At 30.9% G+C, this 25912-nt stretch overlaps 1 protein-coding gene and 1 long non-coding RNA gene across 2 annotated transcripts in view; both read left to right on the top strand.

The window, feature by feature from the left end:
• Positions 1-10764, top strand: part of LOC127739031 (AT-rich interactive domain-containing protein 4B-like) — a 43710-nt gene extending 32946 nt beyond the window's left edge. The window contains exons 22-24 of the mRNA XM_052250589.1: positions 2316-2417; positions 4335-4481; positions 5580-10764. Of these exons, the coding sequence (XP_052106549.1) occupies positions 2316-2417; positions 4335-4481; positions 5580-5611 (281 nt within the window). The 3' untranslated portion in view covers positions 5612-10764. The remainder of the gene's footprint in view (positions 1-2315; positions 2418-4334; positions 4482-5579) is intronic.
• Positions 10765-14200: 3436 nt separating this feature from the next.
• LOC127739030 (uncharacterized) lies at positions 14201-21374 on the top strand. Its single transcript, XR_008000249.1, has 2 exons — positions 14201-14447; positions 20216-21374. It is a non-coding gene; the product is annotated as an uncharacterized LOC127739030 (long non-coding RNA).
• The last annotated feature ends 4538 nt before the right edge of the window (positions 21375-25912 follow it).

The raw sequence follows: 25912 nt of genomic DNA, 5'->3' as shown, positions 1-25912 counted from the left end.
ATTTTCCATTTAAAGATGGTTGTTTCAGATTTATATATGAAAGAAAATAATAATGATACGGTTATATATCATGAGGAATTGAAATTTAAAATTATGTATATTGGAAATTTAGGTTACATTGGAAAGTAATAATTGGCTTGGGGGGGTGGGTTATGGCTCTAATGTTTAAGGAATAAGGGGAAAAAAGGTTAATAAACAAGGGTTTCCATTTTAATAGACAAATAATTGAGTAAAGAACATTATTTAAAAGCAGTGTAAGGTTGGTAATTCAAACTCATTTAAATATCTCATCTACACTGCTTTTAAATTATGTAAATTGGAAATTTGCCAATAACTTTATTGTTAATAAATGCATTGGAAATTTGCCAACAATTTTAGTGTAATAAACTTCATTGGAAATTTGCCAATATAAAATTTTGCTGATGAAGGTTTTTTGTTTACCTTTAGCCTTGACTATGAAGTCATTTTCTATTTTTATAGCCTTATGATGTAGTTGAATTATTTAATACTTTTATGATGTGTTTAAATGGGGTTTTATCATGTTTATGGTTGCAAATTTATTGTTTTAGTATAATAAACTCCATTTAAAATTTGCCAATAAAAAAAATTTTTGTTTATTTTTAGCTATGATTATGATGTCATTTTCTATTTTACTTTTATGGTTGCAAAGAAATTTTTATTTTTAGATATTACTGTTAAATGATGCTGATTAAGGTTTTTGCTATGTTTAGCCATGACTATGATGTCATTTTCTATTTTAATATCTGTTATGATGTATTTAAATGGGCTTTTATGGTTACAAAGGAATTTTATTTTTAGATATTACTATAAAATGTTGCTGATGCTGATTAAGGATTTTGTTTATTTTTAGCCATGACTATGATGTCATTTTCTATTTTAATACCTTTATGATGTAATTTCCATTTTTAGATATTACTGTTAAATGATGCTGATTAAGGGTTTTTTGCTATGTTTAGCCATGACTATGATGTCATTTTCTATTTTAATATCTTTATGATGTATTTAAATGGGCTTTTATGGTTACAAAGGAATTTTATTTTTAGATATTACTTTAAATGTTGCTGATTAAGGATTTTTGTTTATTTTTAGCCATGACTATGATGTCACTTTCTATTTTAATACCTTTATGATGTATTTAAATGGGCTCCCATGTATTTAGATTTTTGATTATTTATACATGTTACCAAATTGGTCCACATTGAACAAAAACGGTCCAAATTTCAACTTTATTACATTACATCAAACATTGAATTCTACATATTCTTTGATATATTGAAATTAACAAACAATTTAGTTTATGGATATTCCACCATAATAGGTAAATTAAATTTTTTCCAGTTCTTACACCACATTCATCCTGTGTCAGAAACCTATGCTGTGTCAAATATTTAATGACAATCCAAAGTCATAGCTGTATCAAGCTTGAATTTTGTGTCCATACTTGCCCCAACTGTTCAGGGTTCGACCTCTGCGGTCGTATCAAGCTGCGCCCCAGCGAAGCATTTTATTTCTACAACATATTCCTAAAAAAAACTTATTGTGCATAAAGTGTAAAGAATTGACCGACCCATGTTTTGAAATGACCATTAATTTTCCATGCACATTGTTGATAAAGAATGCACACAATGCCTCTAGATAACAAAACCCTTGTGGTATTTTATTCACAGGTATATTTAATTCAAATTATCTTTCAGGCATATTATCAAAACCCAATTAATTGCAACATTTACTTGAAGACTTTGAGATGGTATACAGATGTCTATAGATCAGATATTCATGAAAAAGAAATTAAAATTGAATTGCATTTTTCATGTTTTTGGAGAAAACTGACAAAGATTTTGGAAAATGATTATTAAAACTAGTTAATCTCAATATTTATGTTACCCTTTATAACAATACTACAAAGTATTTTTGCTACAAAATTAATTAAAACCGTGTAAATCATCCCTAGTATTTTGTTGTTTGATAACTTTCCAATATTAAACTACAAAATAAATAAGTATAATACTGCTACCAAAGTTGGTGGAAACACATGATGTGTTCAAGGTCATGCCAAAATAACTTGACCTACAAAGCATTGTGACCATATAATATTTTGATAAAACCTTAAACACACATTAAAAAAAAAATAATCCAAACAAAGATCACTTTTTTGCAGTAAGAGGGATGTCGTGTGCTTCCTGTACTTAGTATATGCATTAAGAATTCCCAAGTTTGGATTTGGGAAAAAAAAAACCAAAATGATGTATTATTACTTTAAGTATGTATTGTAATAACATTTCTTCTTTTTGTAGGAAGTGATAGTGATGAAAGCTACAATCAAACTTCCGGATCCTCATCTCCTACTAAATCCCGTCCACGTTCTCCTAGAACGCCAAAATATAATCTCAATCTTGGTGAGTAATGTTCAGATCATTAAACAAATATTGTTCTAGAATGCTTAATTTAGCTTGGTCTCCAAGAGTAATCTGACTCATTTTAAATCCACGCTACCCTAGAATGCATAATGCTCAAGCTTATTTTCAATGATGGTGATTTGTCTCATTTCTAGGACGTCAGACATCCAATATAGAGTCCTATAGTTTGTGTTAATGTCTCATTGAGATATACCAGGGCTTCCAAAATTATTTTTAGCCAGGCGGACATTTTATATATTATCCCGATTTTAATCCTTTAAGACTAAATAAACAAAAGGCAATTATGGTAATCAGTTGCCGAGTTGGCCATCCCAATGATTGATATTTAAAAAAAACGATATTAAACTTTCTTTGATTCAAATTCGAAGTTCTGATGTAAACTGTTAAATTGGCAGTGCATCATCTGAAGTGTGCAACATCAGCGTACTCATATCTGCCTTAGACTCTTTATTTGTGCAAAATAACGTTGTCAAAAACTTGACTTTCATTTTTAAATCTGAAACCGGATGTTATCTTGACAATGGTAAAACATGGACCAGAGACGGATACGTAAATTCCGTGTATGTTTGCAAAGCATGAATGAGTGTAAGTAGCTCATTCTACGTTATTTCTTCAAGAAAATATTCGAAATAAACGTGAGATAAAGGTATCAATGACAATTTAAGCATTTTTTAAAGAAATTAGGATGCATAATTAAATTTCACACTTGCACATGCACATGCGCACACGTGTACTAGTTCAAACAGAGACATGTCTCTGGTTCAAACAACGTGGTTTTGACGATTTTTCATTTTCACCTCTTTAATTTTTTCATCAAATCTTATTTATATATGTATTTCTGATAATTTAAATCTTTTTGACTAAATTAATTAGATGCAACCCGGTGAAATGTAAGAAAATAACTTTGAATAGACCGATCAATGTCCGGTTCAAAATAGTTTACCTGTCACCTGAACAGGTAAATTTCAGCTGTTCGACAACTAATTAGCCTTGATTAAAATGAGAAAGTATTAAAGTAGGGGTTGTTTTGATAGTACTTAATGATCATGTTACTTTTATGACCAGAAATGTGTGGCTGTTAAAGGCAAAAGGTTGGGTCAAAAAGATTGTGAATTATGTTAAAATGACCGTCTCTTAAGAAAGCCTTGAAAAATAAAAAGTAGATGACCGTTTCGTGCTTTGCCCAGCCGGACTTTTACCGGACATTTGTATGGAATATATGACCGTTTCGGAAGCCTTGAGATATACCCCACATCTCCTTTTCATATGAAACATAATCTCAGTGTAAGTTAGCTATGTGTGTAGTTAAAAAATTTATATTTTTATTGCAAATATATTTTTACATTTCTACTCTAGGAGTGGGGCTTAATTGCAATCACCTTGTCTGTCTGTCTGTTCAGCAAACTAATATTTTTGTCACACTTTTCTCAGGAACAACTGAACAATGACTTCATATTTGATCAGCAGCTTGACAGTGATGAGTATGAGCCCTTTTCGGTTTAGTCAGACACCTACTTTATGTTCCCATAAATTTTAATTTTCTAGCAGGGTTAGCTTAGCATGACAACACTAGAAACTTCTTGTTGATTTTACAATAGAAAGTTATCATGGTTATTGAAATGGTTATCTTATAAATGTATTGATTTTATTTGTTTTAATCTTGTGTTACTTCTGTCCATGAGATATTGGAAACCAAATTGTTTTGCTTTCTACAATTGAAAACAATAAGCTTCTTAATCATTAATGTTATTTAATGTGTTATTTCTATAAAAAAAAAAAACAACACTATTCATGCTATTCAAGCTGTGTTTTTTTTTTTTTTTTTTTTTTTTTATTTATATATAGCTATTTGTTATTTTAACAAAATTTGTTAAACTTAATTTCATGTCCTTTCAGAGGAAGGCAAATACTTAGAAGGAGAAGAGAGAATTACTTTTCTTATGGAAAAGGCACAGGAAATACGCAAAATATATATGGACCTGAAAGCTGAGGTAGCAACAATTGATAGGCGAAGGAAACGAGCCAAACGCAAAGACAGAGAGAGTAAGTCGTGCATACTGTTAAACAACTAAGGCAAAAATATTTAAAAAAAAAAAATTACTACTTTGTATGTAGAATGAACATTTGTAAAAGTTTTATTTTCATGACATTTTGGAAGTGAATAACTGAAATAATCTTGGTCATGCTTTTTGACAATCATAATTTTGAGTTGAGGGTCAATGTTCAGTGTCAAAGGGGAAGGGGACTAACTGAATTGTCCTTCGCATGTTGAGAAATTGCTTTCTTAGGGACCTGTATTGAGGATGGGGGAGCCCTCTAGTTTTCACTTTGTCAATCAGTCCATCAATAGATTTGTTAAACCTTTATGTTTTAATCTTGTGTTACTTCTGTCCATGAGATATTATATCTTTGTTCGTAATTATTAATTAAAATATTATGGTATTTGGATGTATAAATTCTTATCAACGCTTGCTATTTTTATTTACTTTTACAAATTGTGACTTGGATGGAGAGTTGTCTCATTGGCACTCATACCACATCTTTTTATATCTATTTACTGCAGGGTTTGTTGCTCGTGCTGTGTGGATGCAGTAGAATGTGTCCCCGGCTTGTGGTGTTTGCCCTTATTTTTACAATTATGGGTTGTTTGCCTGCGAGAGAGCTTTCACATGTTTATTATATCTTTGTTCTTAATTGTTAATTCAAATATTATGGTGTTTGGATGTATAAATACTCATCCACGCTTGCTATTTTTATTTACTTTTATAAATTGTGACTTGGATGGAGAGTTGTCTCATTGGCACTCATACCACATCTTCTTATATCTATGGAATGTTGTTAAACCTGAAAATAAGCTTCAAGATAAAAAAAATATCTTCTGAAGAAAAAAAGTCTAATTTATTTTAATTTTACTGTATTTTTCTGATAAATGGACTTTCTGGCATTCAACATTACACTTTTACACTAACAACAGCATCACAGACAAGACACAGTGTTCCCTTGAAACCTTGAAAAAAATTATTTGTTTCTGCTTTGTTCACAGATAGATGATTTAATAGGTCTTTATTATGTTTATGAATATTTTCAGGTTATCTAGACAGTGCTGGAGATTATATTATTGGTCTTTATTAATATTTTCAGGTTACCATGGAGCAGATCAGGAACATGTGTAGTATTTAGTCACATGACACAGAAAGTATTAGGTCAGCTGACCCAGCAGCATTGGTGCATAATAGATGATCATTTTATAGGGTATCTTCCATGAACATAATGAATAATACTTGTTTTGTTATTGTCTGACAGCATTATGAAGTATTTTTTTATTATAAAGAGTTATGTATTAAATAGTTTAAAGATATGGATCTAGGATTTTTTTTGTTTTGGAAGGGTGGGGCATGAAAACAAAATTATTTGCAATAAAAACATTTGCTCTTTGTTCTAATGTATCAAACCTGATCGGGTTTTCTAAAATGGAGAATAAAGATTTAATTGTGTAGGCAGTTTTATTGCACAGAGTAAAACTCTAGTTAGAACTGTTTGTCTGCATTTAGCTTTCGAGTTTGCATGTCTGACCCATTAAAAAGCTGACAAGTGATTTATTTACAGATGGAAATTCCTATTTTTAATAGATGTGTGCCTTGTATTAATTACATTTCCAGCATTTATTGCACAATATAAGTTGAAATGCACAGGTTAAAAGTGAATTTCCCGAACAGCGAATTTGAAAGCTCTATGCAGTCAGACAGTAGTTTGATCAGATTATGGTTATATTTTTTACTGAGACAGCATGCAGTGTATGATATAAGAAACCATTTATTCATGGTAGATAACCGTTTCTCTAATTTTTGCGCTGTTTTCACATTTCTTGTTCTCGGCAAATTATTGTTCGAAATTTAATTATGACGTCAAATTTTCTTGGTTTCTTCTGAATTTCCTATTGTGACGTCATGAAAAAAGGCGACCATGCCTGATGACGTCACATATAAAGAACACAACTTTCTGCAAATTTTTGAAGAAGAAGGATAAAAATTAGAGAAACAGATTCCACCACTATAACTCGTGTATTACGATATTCGTCCACTCTCCACAGTTAAATTTTAATTATTTAAAAAGCTCGGCAAGCCTCGCGCTTTAAATATTAAAATTTAACTGTCCCGAGCGGAGAAATATCGTAATACACTTGTTGCAGTGGTGAAATCTATATTTGTATGTTTTTAACATGGTAATTTTTAGATAGAAAAAAACCAGGAGGAAGAATTTGGTCTGTGATACTCATTTTGTGAAATATAAAAATATGGCAGTATAGAATTATAAATGCTATTCAGGGCACACTTTTTCAACAACAAAAATCAAACTAAATTGATAAATCTGAAGAACATTTGGTGAGAAATTCTAATTCTTTTTGAAAGTATACCTTTAAAATGTTGGTAGTTAGTGATAAACTTTCACGAGGGTAATGTCAAAATATGGTTCATCAGAGAACGTCATTCTTGAATAATTTTTAATCAAAAATATTTTTGGTGAAGTAATTTGAAAACTGGTGTCAAAATACAGGTTTGTGTTCCTTTAACTACATGTAATTTTTGATGTTAACAGAAATGACAAAATGGTTTCTTAGCATTTTCTGAATTAATGTTAAATATTTTAAGATTGCACTATCATTAGATCAGGCAGTTGAGAGCAAATAATACTTGTCATGCGCATAGTCCAGAGATAAAAATTCTATGCTGCCATGTTATTAAAAGAGTATTTGCTGGATGTTCTGTCCATTTCAAGCACACATATTTTCATGAAGTGGCTAATATATGTTATACTTATAGACTTGTGGTAAATTTTATAGTTCCAAAAAGCAAAATTTTCACATATATGTATGTTTTTGCAGAAAATGTTGCATTTTCCATTTTTTAAAGTCCTATGGTCCCAGGTTATTACAAAAGGGGTTCAAAGCCCTAAGTAGATATCATTCAAGCATGCTAAGACCACTAAGTGCTTCATTTTTTGCCAGTATATTATTTAAAATTTTACAGGATGTTCCATCTAGTAACACTTCTGCGCATTCTTGTGTAATATCTTAAAATAGTCTATTGGAGAAAACTAGAAATTATAATATATGAAGAACAGGTCTGTTGTTTGATGTACTAAATATTTGAAAAGGTTGTGCAGAAATACTTGTTGGGGGCATACAATTTGTTGGTTGTTGCTTAAATGATTCTGAAAAGAGATCTTTTCTCTAAAAATTCTTACAAAACTTACAAATGTTTTTTCCCATAATAATTTTTTGAAAAGTGCTGCAGATTGACTTAATGTCTGAAGAAATAATCATCAACCTCTGAATTGAATTAGGAGATATTGTTGCACCTTTCTGTTCAATAAAAGTAAGGTGTCAAATTTGAATTTGCAATGCAATGTTTGCAAGTTGCCTTGAACATGAAGAAATGTTTTGTAACTTTTTTTAAGAGTGTGCTAAGGTGAAATACTGACAAACCAAATATATAGAAACATTTTATAAATGGCCAAACATTTTTGTTATTAAATTACAGTGTATCACTGTTGTATATGTTAAATGTAAACCAGCTGATTTTAGTGTACACTTTTTTTTCCGTGATTTTTGAAAGTTGAAAAATATTGCAAAAATTAATCGCCTCAAATTTGTCAAACTAGGACATCCCTTATATGAAAATATCAAGATATTTATATTTAAAAATTGATAACTAAATTAATTTTCTACAAAATCTGCTAGAAACTTCTAAATGTGAAAAATGAGTTTCTACTAAATGAAGTTGGTTTACAGTTGTGATTAATCATTTTAGAATTTCCAAAGTCTCAGAATTTTGTCGATTTATTTTTGCAACCTAGTCATTGGTTTACGCGAAACATTTTGTCAATTCATTCAATTCAATCATTATTTTTTCCCTGCCATTTTATCCATTCAGTTTTGTTCAGTCATATCCATTGGTAAATTGAATGGAACAATCATAAAAAAAAAGCCATGTTGTTTTTGTTTAAGACTTGCAATACTTATGATATTTATTAGAGTGCTATCATTGTTGTCGTAAAGTTTATTTTTTTATCAGTGACAAAGTTTATTTGTCCAAGATTGTTATGTAGATATGTACATTTTCATAGACTTGTTGTTTTTTATTTATACTGATCTTGAATGTTTTATAACAGTTTGACAGTCTCCACTTTATCATTTCATGCCGTAAAGGTTTTATGTGCTAGTATCCTTACAGTAAAAACAAGTAATGTGTTCACCAATTTGCTTCCAACTAGTAGATAGAAAATTGTGTGGTTTTAAAATAGGAATTTCTTAGTTGAAACATGTTAGGAATTTTTATTTTAACAACAACTCTTTTTTTCACTCAGTAGTTTTCAAAATTTGAAAATAATTGACCACTTGCAAGAAAGTCTGTTAGCAGATGAGTTGTCATTGCTATAATTGTATAGAATGCACTCAATCATTTAGTAAGGAATTTTATGGGATAATGTTATGAACATTTGTTAACTATGTATGAATATAAGATTAGGTTTTTACACCAAAATTACACATTTGTTACCTAATTGTCTTGCTACTGGTCAGTATGAACTTTACAAAGAACTATATCTTTAAAAATTGATTTAGTTAGGTGTTGAAATCCATTTTTGCCCAGGTGAAAGAATTTGGTACCGGTGACTACCTTATATTTACCTAAATTTTAACTGAGCAATATGGTTTTTAAAACACCTATTAGTCTTACTTTTGACTTCTTTTCTGGAATAACATTTGCAAGAAAAATTGTTAACACATACATTGGTTTTGTTGTTTTAACTATTTTTTGTAATTTGAGATTTTTTTTAAAAAGATCCTTCAAAGAGACTTATTTCACCAATGTGACCTCAACATCCCTATTGACTTCATATATCCATTGAAAATTGACAAGTGTTAGGTTATGAAAAATACTATCCAAAAATATATTCTTATTCAGTTCTACTTTAAATTACTCAGGGTAATTAGTGTGGAAGTAAAGGGAGTCCCCTAGGCCAAAGTTTTTAAATAGGGCAAATTATATCTATTGTGTAACTGGCTCTGTGGAGCTGTAGCATTTTGTGCAGTTGCAGGCTGACATCTTTGGGTTGGGCTGATATTTAGAATTTCTTTCCCTTGTTTTACTTTTATCCTGCTGGACTTCATACTAGTATTGCTGTTTATTCCTTTTCTTACTACTGTTTAAATTTCACTTTTAAACAAATGTTCCAACATAGAATAACTTATGTTATAAACAGGAATATATATTTTTTCTTAAATAAAGATATACTAACGACAATCTGTAGTTGCATCCAAAATGAGGACTTCAACAGATATATTTTCAATGAATTCCATATGATGGAAGTGAAAAGTTGTGAATGGTAACACACATTAACACTGACTTTATCCATTACAAGAAGTTCACTGTACATGTATTCATATTTAATGTCTGTGAAAAGAAAAGTGATTTTCTGTTGTATTTTTAAAGTCTATGGAAAGATCAATTTGGTTATAGGATTTCATTTTGCTCTTTGTGAAAAGTTCCCACAGAGATTTCATTTTTATCATAAAAAATTTATCAGCAATGTCAGGAATTATGATGCTGTTTTCTTGCCATAACATGATTTTAGTACATTATATTTCATGTTTGTTATAGAACTCTGGAACCTTTCTTAGCAAAATGGTTCAGTTAAATGTCTCTGTTATTTTGGACAATAACAGCTGGACTGTTTTAACATTGTAAACTAATTCTACAATGCAAAATCGTTTTTGACAAAAATTGTTTAATCTATTAAAAGAATTCTACTGCAAATTATTGATACTGTTTCTAGATTGGAAATGTTCACATAGTTCTCATGCTCCAAACACGTAAAGGTTTTGGCATTATTTTAACCTGGAGTGAATTCAAAAAGATTTTTCAACTGCCAATTCTGTACAAATATGTGCATCATCTACACTAAAAACTTCTAGTATGAATTACTGTTACCATGCCACTTATAGTTATCATGTTAAAGGGAGAGCTGTTAAACAGTCAGTTGTACATGTGCTGTTTTGTACTTTATTCAACTTGTTATGTAACCTTTGAACCTAACCTTTGATCTTTTATATGTTTGTAACAATCTTATTTGTTGTATCATGGCAACCATCATGTAAAATTTTACAGAAATGAAACATTTTGTATTTTATCAAGTTAATGAAATTTTATAAAAGTGATAGTCAAAATGTTCATTTCTCGTGTATCTATTTATAGAATTTGTAAATACCATTGTACATTCGTCATTCAATCATCCTACATAACTTATTAAAGCCATCAGGATAGAATTTTATTTGTTGTATTGTGAGTGTATTTTGTCTAATCTGTTGGAAAAGAAGAAATTTGTGTCAGGTGAGGAAGAACTTGAAAACTGCCTGTCTGTCATACTTTCAGTATTTAGTACAGTATTTTTATTTTGTTTAAATGTTTAGTTTTCTCATAAGGTATATAGGGGCCTCAGTGGCCAAGAGGTTTAAGTTGTTTTTTCTTTAGTGATCACTATAAAAATGAGATGTGGTACGATTAATGACACAACTATCCACGAAAGTTTAAATGAAGTGGATGTAAGCAATTACAGGCAACTGTATGACCTTCAACCATGAGAAAAACCCATACTGTATGACCTTCAACAATGAAAAAAAAACCCATACTGTAGAGTCGGCTAGCCCGTCAAAACTGAGGTTATGAGTTTGAACCCTGCTCATGTTAAGGTGTTTAGACTGATCTAATCGACAAAAATTTCGAGTTTTCCTGCCGATGGTCATGGTTCTTTCGAGGTACTCTGTTAGTTAAACTGGCCACCATGTTATAGCCAAGGTCACTAAAATGGGTGTTAAATACCAACAAACGAACACACATGAGGATATATATATATATGTGGAACTTCCTCTTTTGATGATTGAATTTGGTGTAGTGGTTAGCACCTCTGTCTTTGCATGCTAGGAGAATGGTTGTTGAAAGATGTAAAAAAAAAAACGGTTATAAATTTGTCTCTCAGAGATGATTTATAGGGTAGAAATTACCATGCTATTGTTTGGTTCAAATATAAGGCCTATTTATAGACAAATGGTCTTGGTAGTTCATCGACATCTATCACTAGTACGTAAACTGAGGTGGTCAGAACTATACTGTTCTATCTCAACACTCCCATTGGATTATAATAGCTTATTCATCTAGTTAGTTCAGAGAAAAATATTTTTATGCCCCACCTACGATAGTACAGGGGCATTATGTTCTTCGGTCTGTGCGTCCGTTTGTTCGTCCGTCTGTCCCGCTGCAGGTTAAAGTTTTTGGTCAAGGTAGTTTTTGATGAAGTTGAAGTCCAATCAACTTTAAACTTAGTACACATTTCAATATGATATGATCTTTCTAATTGTAATGCCAAATTAGAGTTTTGACCCGAATTTCATGGTCCACTGAACATAGAAAATGATAGTGCGAGTGGGGCATCTGTGTACTATGGACACATTCTTGTTATAGTGATGTATCTCCAATATTTCTCATTCATTTTTTATGTTAAATAATTATCAAAATTATCTTAGTAGTACTATGATTAAATGATTTGCATGGTTTGAACTCGATCTATGAGCAATTCTTAGCATATCCAGCAGTACTGAATTGGGGTTATTACACAGCTGAAAAATCCATGGTCTATTAAACTACATTGTTTGTAGTGAAATATTCTGTTTATGTCTTGTTGAAATATGTATGCTCTTTTAAAGTTTGATTAAATTTTTTTATCACAATTAACAAATGGGAAATACATCATTATAAGATTCACACGACGATTAGATTATTAACAAAACACCAACACATTTCGAGTTCAAAATTCAACAAATGTTTACCTCAAGTTACAGAATAGTTGTGAAAAGAGTCAAATAATTGTCTTCAATACAATCTTTCTTGAATAACTTAGAATTGACTGTTTAGATTGGTATGCATTTGCATCCCTGCATTTTAGCAACGCCCTGTGCAATATTTATGCACAAGTTACTACACTTGTAGTTAGGTTTTAAGATGTGTTATTAGAATAAAGTTGACTCCATAGTAATTTGATATTCGGTATGCTGTTGCATAAGCAATCACGTGGTTTAGTTTGTTGTAATCTGTTTGTTTTTCGAGCCTGAAAAGTAAGTAGCAGAAGCAAGTCAGAGATCCTACATTCCGTATGCATAACTAGACAGTCTAAGATTAAAACTTTTTTAGGCATTAACTTTTGTCAAACATTCATGGAATTTTCAAAACTGTGACAGAACCTTCTTTAAGATCAATAGACAGTATCCACAGAAAAAATTGTATTTGCAGTTATAATGTTAAGTCTATGTGATACTTGTAGTAAAACCTTTATATTATACAAAATTTCAACAGAAATTAAATCATGACTGGGACTAACACATTATCTTCTTATACCAGAGCATGATAAGCAAATCTGGCGAGATATTTCAGCTTGTGCACTCTTGTTAACATTACTCTTGTTCACATTCTAGATCATTAGGTAACAGTCCACAGGAAGAAATATCAACCTACTCATACACATTTGTTCCTCCTCTAAAATGCCGCATGCAACAAACATTTATAAATCTTGTTTGACCAACCAGGGACCGAACCAATGTCCTCCGAAACTGGGGGTGGGCAGGCTACCACGTGACCACCGAGACAGCAGACACGTCTATGCAATCATTGAAAGGATTCAAAGGTTGTATTTATTCCATAAAATTATTACTGAAGCAGAAAATAATTATTCACTATCGGTCGCACGCATCAATATGTGGTATAGGTGTTATTTTACATAATTTTATTATTGATTTTTATGACTACATTGTTTTCGCTCTGCTCAAAAGTACCCTCATGTAGTGTATCAATGTTATAGTTTACGCTGTAGAGGGTGACATTTTTAATTGTACCACTACCATTGGTCACAAAATAGAACGTATTCGCCAAGGACTTTACTTTGGCCTAAACTTCCAGTTATAATTGTGTAAAACAAATTGAAATCGGTCCGGTAAAAAATAATTCTTTTTCTACACTTATATACAGTTCCAAAACACAAGCTCTGCATTTTAATTGAAGACAACAAACTCCTCTTTAATCCACTCTTTGAAAGGGCACTGTGAATAAATTTTTTTTCTATTTGTTATGATAGAAATATGAATTTGCATAATAATGAAGACGAAATGTGCGCATAAGAGAGAGAGACAAGCAGGAATCAATGAAGGAATCCGTGGAATTCTATCATTCTATCGAACTGGAAAACATGCTTTTTGTTTTTTTTATCTAAAAAGTATCATAAATATAAGTAGCAGTCCGATATATATATGATGCAGTTTTAGATTATTTCCTTTTTTTTTTAAATATACCCATGCGACAATCGAAAACCGATCAGTTTGAAAAAGAAAATACATAAATAGTGACATAGCGTTTTCATGATGATTAAATTAGCATGTGTATATCAAGGTTTTGTATATCATCAAAGATAAGTTTATGGGACAAATACAAATAAAAAGTTTTTGTAAGCTTTCCAACATTTTAAAATTTAAATTAATTCATCAGTATTGAATATTTTAGTCAAAGTAAAAAGGGTTATATATCTCTTCAAGGAGTTTATAAAATGACGATATGACATGCAAAGTTTTAACTGAATAATAAAGTAATGTCTGATATTACATTTATTTTCTTATTGATGTTTTTATGCTAAATCATTAAAAGGAAACTTGATGAATTGTCAAAATGACAAACATAATGTTGATATTATACCATTCATTTAGAATCTATTAAACATATCCTCGTTTATAGCACACAAAATTGCAGTGAATTTAAATATTTGAATAAAAAGACGAGTATCATTTGAGGAAGAGAATTTCCATCTTGATTCCGTACACAAATAAATATGGATTATAAAGTAAAAGAGAAAACAACGGTAAAGACAAAGACAATGGATACTGTGTTTGTTAATGACACTCCAATAACCAAGGTAATTTTTTTAACATTCCTACTCCATTGATCAAGGTAATTATATTGATATTCCTACTCCATTGATCAAGGTAATTATATTGATATTCCTACTCCATTGATCAAGGTAATTATTTAAACATTCCTACTCCATTGAACAAGGTAATCATTTGAACATTCCTACTCCACTGATCAAGGTAATTATATTGATATTCCTACTCCATTGAACAAGGTAATCATTTGACCATTCCTTATCCATTGAGCAAGGTAACTATATTAATGTTCCTACCCCATTGATCAAGGTAATCATTTGAACATTCCTACTCCACTGATCAAGGTAATTATATTGATATTCCTACTCCATTGAACAAGGTAATCATTTGACCATTCCTTATCCATTGAGCAAGGTAACTATATTAATATTCCTACTCCATTGATCAAGATACTCATCTGAGCATTCCTACTCCTCTGAACAAGGTAATTATTTGAACATTCCTACTTCATTAATCAAGGTAACTATATTGATATTCCTACTCCATTGATCAAGGTAATTATATTGATATTCCTACTCCATTGATCAAGGTAGTTATATTGATATTCCTGCTCTGAATACCAAGGTACTCATTTGAACATACCAAATAAATAACCAACGTAATTATTTAAAAATACTAACTCCGATAACCGAGGTAATCGTTTGAACATTTCAACTCCTAAAATCATGGAACATTCCAACTCCGATATAATCAAAGTAGTTTTTAAACACTCCATTTCCGATAACGAAAGTTATTATTTGAACAGCCGAACATATTATAACAGATGTTATCATCCCCCGATAATCGAGGGGATTTTGTGAACAATAACTCCAGTAACCAATGTTATCATGTGAACATTAAATTCCCGATGACCAAGGATATAATGTGAACATTCTAACTCCTATAACCAAGGTAACTATTTGAACATTCCTACTCCGATAACAAAGGTGTTTATTGAACATTCCAAATCCGATAACTAAGATAATTATTTTGACAACCCCTCTCCAATAACCGAGGTAATCATTTGAACCTCTCAAATTTAAGATAACATATGTGACAATGTGAATATTGCAACTCCAGGAACCACGTTTATTTTTGAACATCCTAGCTCCAATAAGCAAGGAGACTATTTGAACATTTCTACTCCAAAAAACAATGTTATCATGAACATTCAATCCCCGATAACCATGGTGATTATGGTGAGTATGTGAACATTCCAACACCGGTAACCATGGTAATTATTTGAACATTCCAACTTCAATAACAAAGGTAATTGTATGAGCATTCCAACTCCGATAACATATTTTATTTGCACATTTAAGTCCGATAATGAAGAAGCTACATCCCAATCACAGAATAGTAGATCAATCTATCCGTCTATCAGTAAAGTTACATAATAATCTGGTTCTGTAAAGATCTACTGTGCATTTACTCTGTCTGTCTATCAGTAAAGTTACGTAATAATCTGGTTCTGTAAAGATCTACTGGGCATTCACTCTGTCCATCTGTCAGTAAAGTTACATAATAATCTGGTTCTGTAAAGATCTACTGGGCATTCACTGCCTGGGTTGCGTTCTTTGAATTTTATGTTGAATTTTAATAAAATTCAATTGAAGTATTTATTGCCATATAAACTTTAAACAATAACTTTGTGACAAATACAAAATAAGTAGACATTATAACTGAAATTCACACATATATAATTACATTACATGTATGTTACACGAGAATCCGTTAATTTGATTGGCTAACAACAGTCGCGCGTCATTCAAAAATTAACGTTCATATCAAAATGAAATGTTACATTCGTGATGACACGTGCTTCCACAAAAAAGTGCACAGCTAAATAAAAGAAAAACTTGACAAAACTTTTTTTTTCGAGGTCGTAGCATTAAAATGTTATTATAAGAAAAGAATGATTCTTTTAGTAATTTGATAGGGTTGTAAAAATGTTGATCGTGCACATATTTTTAGAATGAAGCGCTTCATACAAAATGTGCTTCGGTCAACACAATATATATACACAATCATTTAATAACAGTAAATAGTCCAGTGTCACTTGTCCTCAGTTCTAATGATTTTTTGATGAAGGACCCCAATTTATTTACTTGTGATGATGTTGATAGATTGAGTATAAAAATCACCTTTTACTTGAGCATAAAATTGTTCGTTACATATTACTCAGCGTCTGTGATGAGCTTAGGGTAACAGGTACGTAAATGGGCCTATTTCTATTTGAGAATTGAATGCTTCTTTTTATAATTTTATTGGGGTGTAAAATCATTGACCGAAGCACATTTTATATGAAGCGCTTCATATCAAATATGTCACACGATTAACGTTTTTACAACCATATAAAAATAATGAAAAGAAGCATTTAATTCTTATCATTACATTTCTGTCCTACAACCATAAAATTAAGATTTATACTAAACTCTTTCAGTTTTTTCAGTGAATTATGTTAACATTGTCACGGATAGCACGTGCAGTTATAGCTGTTATGTTTTGTAAAGAAATAAAATATGACATTGGATTGCCTTGCGATTGGTGTCAGCCAATTAAAATTACGAATTATAAAGAAACATACATGTAATGTAATTATCAAATTTTAAAAGCAACTAGTAAAATTGAGAATGGAAATGGGGAATGTGTCAAAGAGACAACAACCCGACCATAAAACAGACAACAGCAGAAGGTCACCAACAGGTCTTAAATGCAGCGAGAAATTCCCGCACCCGGAGGCGTCCTTCAGCTGGCCGTGTATGGATATAAAAAATGAGTAACTTATACACTTCCGGAAATGTAGCAAATTGAATATTCTGTAGGAAGAAGTATGTGTGTAAATATCGGTAAAATTTTGAATATTTTTACTATAAATTACCTTATCTCAAAAACCTATCCTACGAATTTCTTCAAAAAATTATATGTTATTGCAAACAAAATTTCCGTTTTATTGATATGAAATAGCAATCTGATTAAAATACAAGTCCTGTTTTCGCACTTTGCTTGTCGACGAATTCGTTTTTTGCAGAACAAATCATATGATTTTTTTCATTTTCAGTATTTTTCTGATAGATGAACTTAGTTTCTTACAGTTAACATTTACCGACAGTCTTGGATCTAACTTTTTTGACCTGATACATTTGTAAACCTTCATGGATTGTTATAAAACGTGTACAGAAGCTAATCTTCAAGACCATGAAATAGCATTTAAAGAAAAAGTTGGAATTTGTTTTAAAATTCTGTATTTTACTGATAAATGAACTCACTTATTAAGTCAACAGTACACTTTTACACTGATAACAGCAATCGCAGACGAGACACAGGGTTTCAACAATATTGGTAACATTCAAAGAAGGTCAGTAGCACAGGCGATTGGGGAATTGATCCCCATCTTTATTTTAAAATTCTTAGAATAAAGGGGCATCGGTCATATCATACTTTTATTGTTTAATCTTAACGATAATAGCAAGAATACTTTAAAAAGGGGAAAGTAAGTTAATCCACTAAAGAATATTTATTTTAGATGAATTTAAAAAAGAGGGAGGTGCATTCCTCAAGCGCCTGTGGTAAAATGTGGTGAAATTTAAATCTTTGGTAGAGTTATAATGTCTCTAGTTAGAATTTAAATTATGATGCTGGTAACGATCAATCAAATCTTGATGCCTATAGCGACCGAGTAGAATTCATTCGTGAAGTGATAATTTCAATCGTTCCTCCTCATTAAATTTTGCTGTATTGTTCACTAATAGAAAAAATCTTTGGTAGAAATACAAAATGTAGCCATAATGAGAAAAATGATAACGCATATTTTATCAACTTAATGGCAAGCCGTTTTACTATTTATTCTAGCTTCAAGATATCTCATAAAATATATGAAATATCTTATAAAAAAAAGCGTTTTGTTAAAATATACTTTTTCACTTTTTTTGGTCTTTTGGAAAATGTTGTTTGTGCTGTATTTAGACCCCTCTAACAAGAAATTTGTTTAGCATGCACACGTATAAAAATTGCGGTTTTTATCCAACGCAATCATAGGTTTAAACGTTGTTTTTAATTTAGACTTGTTTATATTTATTCGTTTGGACTTGCATTATATTTGCCTTCGGGTTTATATGATACGTTCATCATATTTTGACTCCTCAAAATTCAAGAGTCTATCCTAAATTGAGGTAAATTGTATGGCTTTCCAAATACCGTTTCGATTCCTAACATCACTGAAGAGACATTAATTGTCGAAATCCGGATATGGTGTACAAAAACCTTTGCACCTTTTGTTTGCGGTATACCATCTTTTCCGCAAGTTTATTGTTTTTTTCTGTTTAGTTTTAAATTCATAATTAAGATCCATTTATTACATCGGTGATCCGTTATTTTGGCAATCGCCAATGGCAGTCAGCAGGGTTTAAGAACATTTGTTGTTCGACCTGTTAGTCAAATGCGTTTTGTTAAAATATACTTTTTCACTTTTTTTGGTCTTTTGGAAAATGTTGTTTGTGCTGTATTTAGACCCCTCTAACAAGAAATTTGTTTTGCATGCACACGTATAAAAATTGCGGTTTTTATCCAACGCAATCATAGGTTTGAACGTTGTTTTCAATTTAGACTTGTATATATATATATATACTTTATGAAATATCTTATATAATCTAGTTTTTAAAAGATATCTTATTAACTTTATAAGATATCTTATAAACTTTATAAGATATCTTATATACTTTATAAGATACCGGGTATCTTATAAACTTAAAATGATATCTTAGATATTTTATAAAGTTTATAAGATATCTTATAAAAACTAGATTATATAAGATATCTTATATATTATTGAGATATCTTATGAAATATCTTATATCTTATATGAGATATCTTGAAGTTAGAATAAATAGTAAAACGGCTTGCCATACAACTTAGATACTAGTACGTGAACGCCACTGGCTAATGCATATTGTATGCTACCGCTTAATAATGGAAGTTAACAATAGGAAAACTGTATTAACTGCGTTTTTCGAAAATGTTCGTTATCGTCAATTTAGAGAAAAGTAACTTAACACGAAGCGTATCTTTTTCATGTTTTAACAGTATCCTTAATTGAAAATTTGTTTGTATATATAAGATGCTATCACTCATTGCAAAAAAGATAATAAAAAGTATATATGAAAATGATATAAAACACTTTGCTATATATTTGTTTTCATGTCGTTTTATCAATCTGTTTTTCGTTTATTGTTTTTCATAAATCAGACCGTTGTTTTTTTTTCCGTTTGAATTGTTCCACTTTTGTAATGTCAGTGCCTTTTATAGTTGACTTTACGGTGCTGTATATGCTCATAGATGAAGTTCGTACGGTTAACTATAATTGCTTAATTTCACGTCATTTGCATGTGGGATCTCATTGGCAATCATAACACATCCCCTTATTTTATATCAAAGTCTGCTTCATCTGACTACCAAAAACAAGTTACCAGCAGGGTGTATATTGGAATGTACTATAGGAATGTCAATCGACCAGAGAAATATATTGTCGATTAAAGGTTATTTTTACTTCGAGGTGTGTTTGATACTGGAATCGGTGTAGCTTTTAGCAAAAGAGCAAAAGAACATTTGTTCTGACCGTGGACAATAAATCCATCATTCATTCCACAGAATAAAAACAGTGTTCCAACTGGAAGAATATTGGAAAGGATGTATTTACTAAGTACTATTTTAGTTTTCTAATGATGTGGACTGTTGAAATGACAACATTTATTACTTTCAGATCAGTGAAACAAAGCACACGCAAAAAGTATTAAAGGAGTTTGAAACGATGGCGACTGAAGTCAAACGACAAAAGACAGAAGTTGATTTGATGAGGAAAGATATACAGACCGTTGTCAAACAAAACAAACCATCCCACGATGACATATTGAAAGAACTGGATGATTTGAGAATTGCACTGGAGCAAAAAGACAAGCTTCTACGATCTGCGCATGACGAACTTTTTGCTAGAATCGGACAGAGACAACTTGGATGAAAAAATTATCAAACTGAAAGCTGAGATCGAAGAGAAAGATGCAACAATCATGAAACTTCGTCATAAAATTAAGAAATTTGATAAGTTCAGAGAAGAAATGCTGACCGAAAATAAGAAAACCAGAGAAGAACTTACCGGGAAACTGGATAACGTAACAGGAGAGCTGGAGTTCATGCGTGATGAGTTCAAGTTCATGCATTCTGCAATGAATGAACTGTTAACTGGAGCTAGGAAAGAAAATAACAAGAAGAAACAAAGTGGTTGGAACAACTCTCCAAATACCCATAATACCCAGAATGCAAAGCAAAAGAAGAAACCATAGCAACATGTGCTTGTTGTCTACACATTTTTCATCTGTTAAAAGAACACGTGTCAAACGATGCTAATTCTGGCGAATATAACAATTATTGACAATTAAGGATGTTTGCTCCTCTTGTTTTTGAATATTTGCCAAATTTTCGTAATCCTCTGGTTTTATCCATGTATTGCCATTAAAAAAAATTTGCCCACTAACCCCTACTTTTCTTTTCATAATTTTATTACATATAGTTTAAAAAGCCATATTTGAAAATCTTATAAAATCCTTGTTATTTTTTCATAGTTTTTGAAACAAAAAAGGGGCCAATGTTATGAAGTATGAAAAGTCTAGAGAGAATAATTTCCCGCCAAATTTTCAATGGCTTATACGGACCCTTCATTTTTTTCTGCTTTTTTAGTTCTTTTATTTATATACTATCATTTTAGAACAGTCTTTTAAAAGGCTTGTTATATTGAAACAGAGTAGCGAACATCCTTAAATATATTTGTATAATGAAACAGTTAACCACTCCTTGTCAGTTATCATACTGCACACTTTATGAAGCCTAATTAGAATTAAATAATAAAAGAAGTTTCTTTTTCTTCATCCATATCGTATAACAAATGAATTAGACACACCACACATATTCATTTAAAAACAAAACATGCTAGTTTTCGACCTTAATAGTCTCGTAAATATCTGAGACTAATATATATGTGTCATAGTAGTCTTAGTAAATGATATGTGTTCTAGTAGTCGCAGAAAATATTATATGTTATAGCAGTCTCAGTAAATATTATACGGTATAGTAGTCTCAGTAAATAATATGTGGTATAGTGGTCTTAGTAGATATTATGTGGTATAGAAGTCTCAGTAAATATTATGTGGCATAGTAGTCTCGGTAGATAATATGTGGTATAGTTGTCTTAGTAGATATTATGTGTTATAGTAGTCTTAGTAAATGTTATGTGGTATAGTAGTCTCAGTAGATATTATGTGGTATAGTGGTCTCAGTAGATATTATATGGTGTAGTGGTCTCAGTAGATATTATATGGTGTAGTGGTCTCAGTAGATATTATGTGTTATAGTAGTCTCAGTAAATATTATGTGGTATAGTGGTCTCAGTAGATATTATGTGTTATAGTAGTCTCAGTAAATATTATGTGGTACAGTAGTCTCAGTAGATATTATGTGTTATAGTAGTCTCAGTAAATATTATGTGGTATAGTGGTCTCAGTAGATATTATATGGTATAGTAGTCTCAGTAGATATTATGTGGTATAGTAGTCTCAGTAGATATTATGTGTTATAGTGGTCTCAGTAAATATTATGACGTATAGTGGTCTCAGTATATATTATGTGGTATATGGTCTCAGTATATATTAAGTGTTATAGTAGTCTCAGTAAATATTATATGTTATAGTAATCTCAGTAAATATTATGTGGTATAATAGTCTCAGTAAATATTATGTGGTATAGTGGTCTCAGTAAATATTATGTGGTATAGTAGTCTCAATAAATATTATGTGGTATAGTGGTCTCAGTAGATATTATGTGTTTAAGTAGTTTCAGTAAATATTATGTGTTATAGTGGTCTCAGTAGATATTATGTGGTATAGAAGTCTCAGTAGATATCATGTGTTAAAGTAGTCTCAGTAGATATTATGTGTTATAGTGGTTGCAGTAGATATTATGTGTTATAGAAGTCTCAGTAAATGTTATGTGGTATAGTAGTCTCAGTAGATATTATGTGTTATAGTAGTCTCAGTAAATGTTATGTGGTATAGTGATTTCAGTAAATATTATGTGTTATAGTGGTCTCAGTAGATATTATATGGTATAGTAGTCTCAGTAGATATTATATGGTGTAGTGGTCTCAGTAGATATTATGTGGTATAGTTGTCTCAGTAAATATAATGTGGTATAGAGGTCGCAGTAGATATTATGTGTTATAGAAGTCTCAGTAGATATTATGTGTTATAGAAGTCTCAGTAGATATTATGTGGTATAGTAGTCTCAGTAATTATTATGTGGTATAGTGGTCTCAGTTAATATTATGTGGTATAGTGGTCTTAGTAGATATTATGTGGTATAGTGGTCTCAGTAGATATTATGTGTTATAGTAGTCTCAGTAGATATTATATGGTATAGTAGTCTCAGTAAATATTATGTGGTATAGTGGTCTCAGTAGATATTATGTGTTATAGTTGTCTCAGTAGATATTATGTGTTATAGTAGTCTCAGTAGATATTATGTGTTATAGTAGTCTCAGTAAAAATTATGTGTTATAGTAGTCTCAGTAGATATTATGTGTTATAGTAGTCTCAGTAGATATTATGTGTTATAGTAGTCTCAGTAGATATTATGTGTTATAGTAGTCTCAGTAAATATTATGTGTTATAGAGGTTTCAGTAGATATTATATGGCATAGTGGTCTCAGTAAATATTATGTGGTATAGTAGTCTCAGTAAATATAATGTGGTATAGTGGTCTCAGTAGATATTATGTGTTATAGAAGTCTCAGTAGATATTATGTGTTATAGAAGTCTCAGTAGATATTGTGTGTTATAGAAGTCTCAGTAGATATTATGTGGTATAGTAGTCTCAGTAATTATTATGTGGTATAGTGGTCTCAGTTAATATTATGTGGTATAGTGGTCTTAGTAGATATTATGTGGTATAGTGGTCTCAGTAGATATTATGTGTTATAGTAGTCTCAGTAGATATTATATGGTATAATAGTCTCAGTAAATATTATGTGGTATAGTGGTCTCAGTAGATATTATGTGTTATAGTTGTCTCAGTAGATATTATGTGTTATAGTAGTCTCAGTAGATATTATGTGTTATAATAGTCTCAGTAAAAATTATGTGTTATAGTAGTCTCAGTAGATATTATGTGTTATAGTAGTCTCAGTAGATATTATGTGTTATAGTAGTCTCAGTAAATATTATGTGTTATAGTGGTCTCAGTAGATATTATGTGGTATAGTAGTCTCAGTAAATATTATGCGGTATAGTGGTCTCAGTAGCTATTTATATCTTGAATATGACATCCATTGGTTACTTATCTTTTGATTCTAAAGGGAGGAGGTTGGTGGCACATTTTCTAAAATTATTAATTTTCTTATCAGATCAGACTATTTTTGGAGAAAAAAAATGGTTGTCTCCATAGATTTTTTTTTATCTTATTTTAATACATCTAGGCTGACGATAACCAAAATGCAAACGTCAAAGTCTGTAGGGGGAAATGAATATCGTATGGAATTATTCACCCTCAGACTGAGTCATCAGACTGCTTGTTTTTCTCTTCTTTTTTGTTTGGGACACTTCCAATTTTTCTTTCCAAGAACTACAACTCCTGCAAAAACCGCTGAATCAAAACGAAACCCAAACTTAATCTGCAACTTCTTAACTCAATTGATTCAGTCATTATAGAAAAAAGTGCAGTAAACTGATATTTCGAAGCAATTTTCTATGTTCTAGGTCAACAATTTCTGCAAAAATCGCTCAACCGGAACAATACTCAAACACGATCTATAACTTCTTGAAGGGAAACTTCGCAAAAAAAATAAAATTGATATTATGTTTATTCGATATAAATATGCATATTTGCATTAATATTGATGTTTTATTCACCTAAATATGTGATCAAATTGGATTTTAAATCATACTATCAATTTTCGACATTTGATTTTATTGGGAGGGGGATTTTCGCAGACGGAATACTTATTTTCACCTGTTGCTTACCGTCTTATTTGTTTTCGATTTTTTACATACATTGTAATTTATCCCTGCATTTGTGGGAAGTATATTTATTTTCATCCGGTTTTAGATGATATTTTTTATTTTCAATTCTTACCAGCATATCTATTTCCAAAATCCCCCTACCCACACCAACCACACTATAGAAAATCAAATGCTGCCCCCCACCTTATGATATATATACATGCCAAATATTTAATAACAAATTGAAGAATCACAGAAATAAAGAGCGGAAATTTTAACAGATCGGATGGACGGAATGCAAATTTTGTAATCTTTTGGTTTCGTCAGTAGAGACTAATAGACACACGAAAACATACAAAAACAGAAAAGACTTGTTGATGTCAACACAATCAATTGTACTGCCAAAAGTAAAGTTTCCGAGTTCATAAATATTGGGAATAAGTTTAACAGATCCTGCCAAAGATCTGTCGTCAACACCAAGTTCTGAAATGAAAGAAATCGCAAAGAAAAAAAAACAGAAGACAACAACTGACGTGGTCCTTGACTTTGAACCGGTACATTAAGATATAATCATTATATATTCCTTGATATGTTATGAAATGATATTATTTATCGAATATTTTTGAGGATTTGTGATTCGTTAAAACTTTATCACATGTACATTTGTATTAACTCAGTTTGCACGCCAATACTGTTGTGTTTAGTTTTCGTAGGTCAAAACAGCATATTGCACAGGGCATACAGCATATTACTAAAATTACATTCTAGTAACCCCTAATTTTACATTGTTCATGCAATAGGTGTTGATTAATAATTTGGTTGAGGTCAATACTTCGTCCTCAGTCATTTTGCTTCTCTTAGGTCGATATAACCTCGACGTCATGCAAAGGCAATAATTGTACAATATCTTTTTAATGTCGTCAGTATCATTACGGGAATATTATGCTCACAGTTACAGAAAGCAAGCTCAAAATTCTTAATCTGTTGTTGAATTCTTACACTTTATCAGCGGCTTTACTTCAATGTAGATTTCATACCACGTCATGAATGGAGCAGAAAAATACGACCACCCATCCACAATGCACAAAGGAATTTTAAGTACAAAATTTCAATACTGCGAATAAAATAGTGAAACTTCTTAGCATTGTTTCTAACTGTTAATGAGCAAATTGATAGCTGAAATAAACCAAGATAATATTATATAAAACATTCGTAAAACAATAACTTAACCATTTCAATTTAGCCAAAGACAAAGATTTATACTGTTAGCTCTATATTAGGTATTTTTACCATAAAAAGATGGATGGACCAGAAAAACTTTTTGTCTAAAACACTTTTCGACAAGGCTGCGGGGTAATGGATTGACGTAGCAACCCCAACCTTTAAATATATTGCATCAATATATAAATAAAATA

The sequence above is a fragment of the Mytilus californianus genome, unplaced genomic scaffold (assembly GCF_021869535.1).
Source record: "Mytilus californianus isolate M0D057914Y unplaced genomic scaffold, xbMytCali1.0.p SCAF_4, whole genome shotgun sequence".
Taxonomy (NCBI): domain Eukaryota; kingdom Metazoa; phylum Mollusca; class Bivalvia; order Mytilida; family Mytilidae; genus Mytilus; species Mytilus californianus.
Note: the sequence above shows the minus strand (reverse complement) of the source record. Positions and strands in the feature narration are given on the sequence as shown.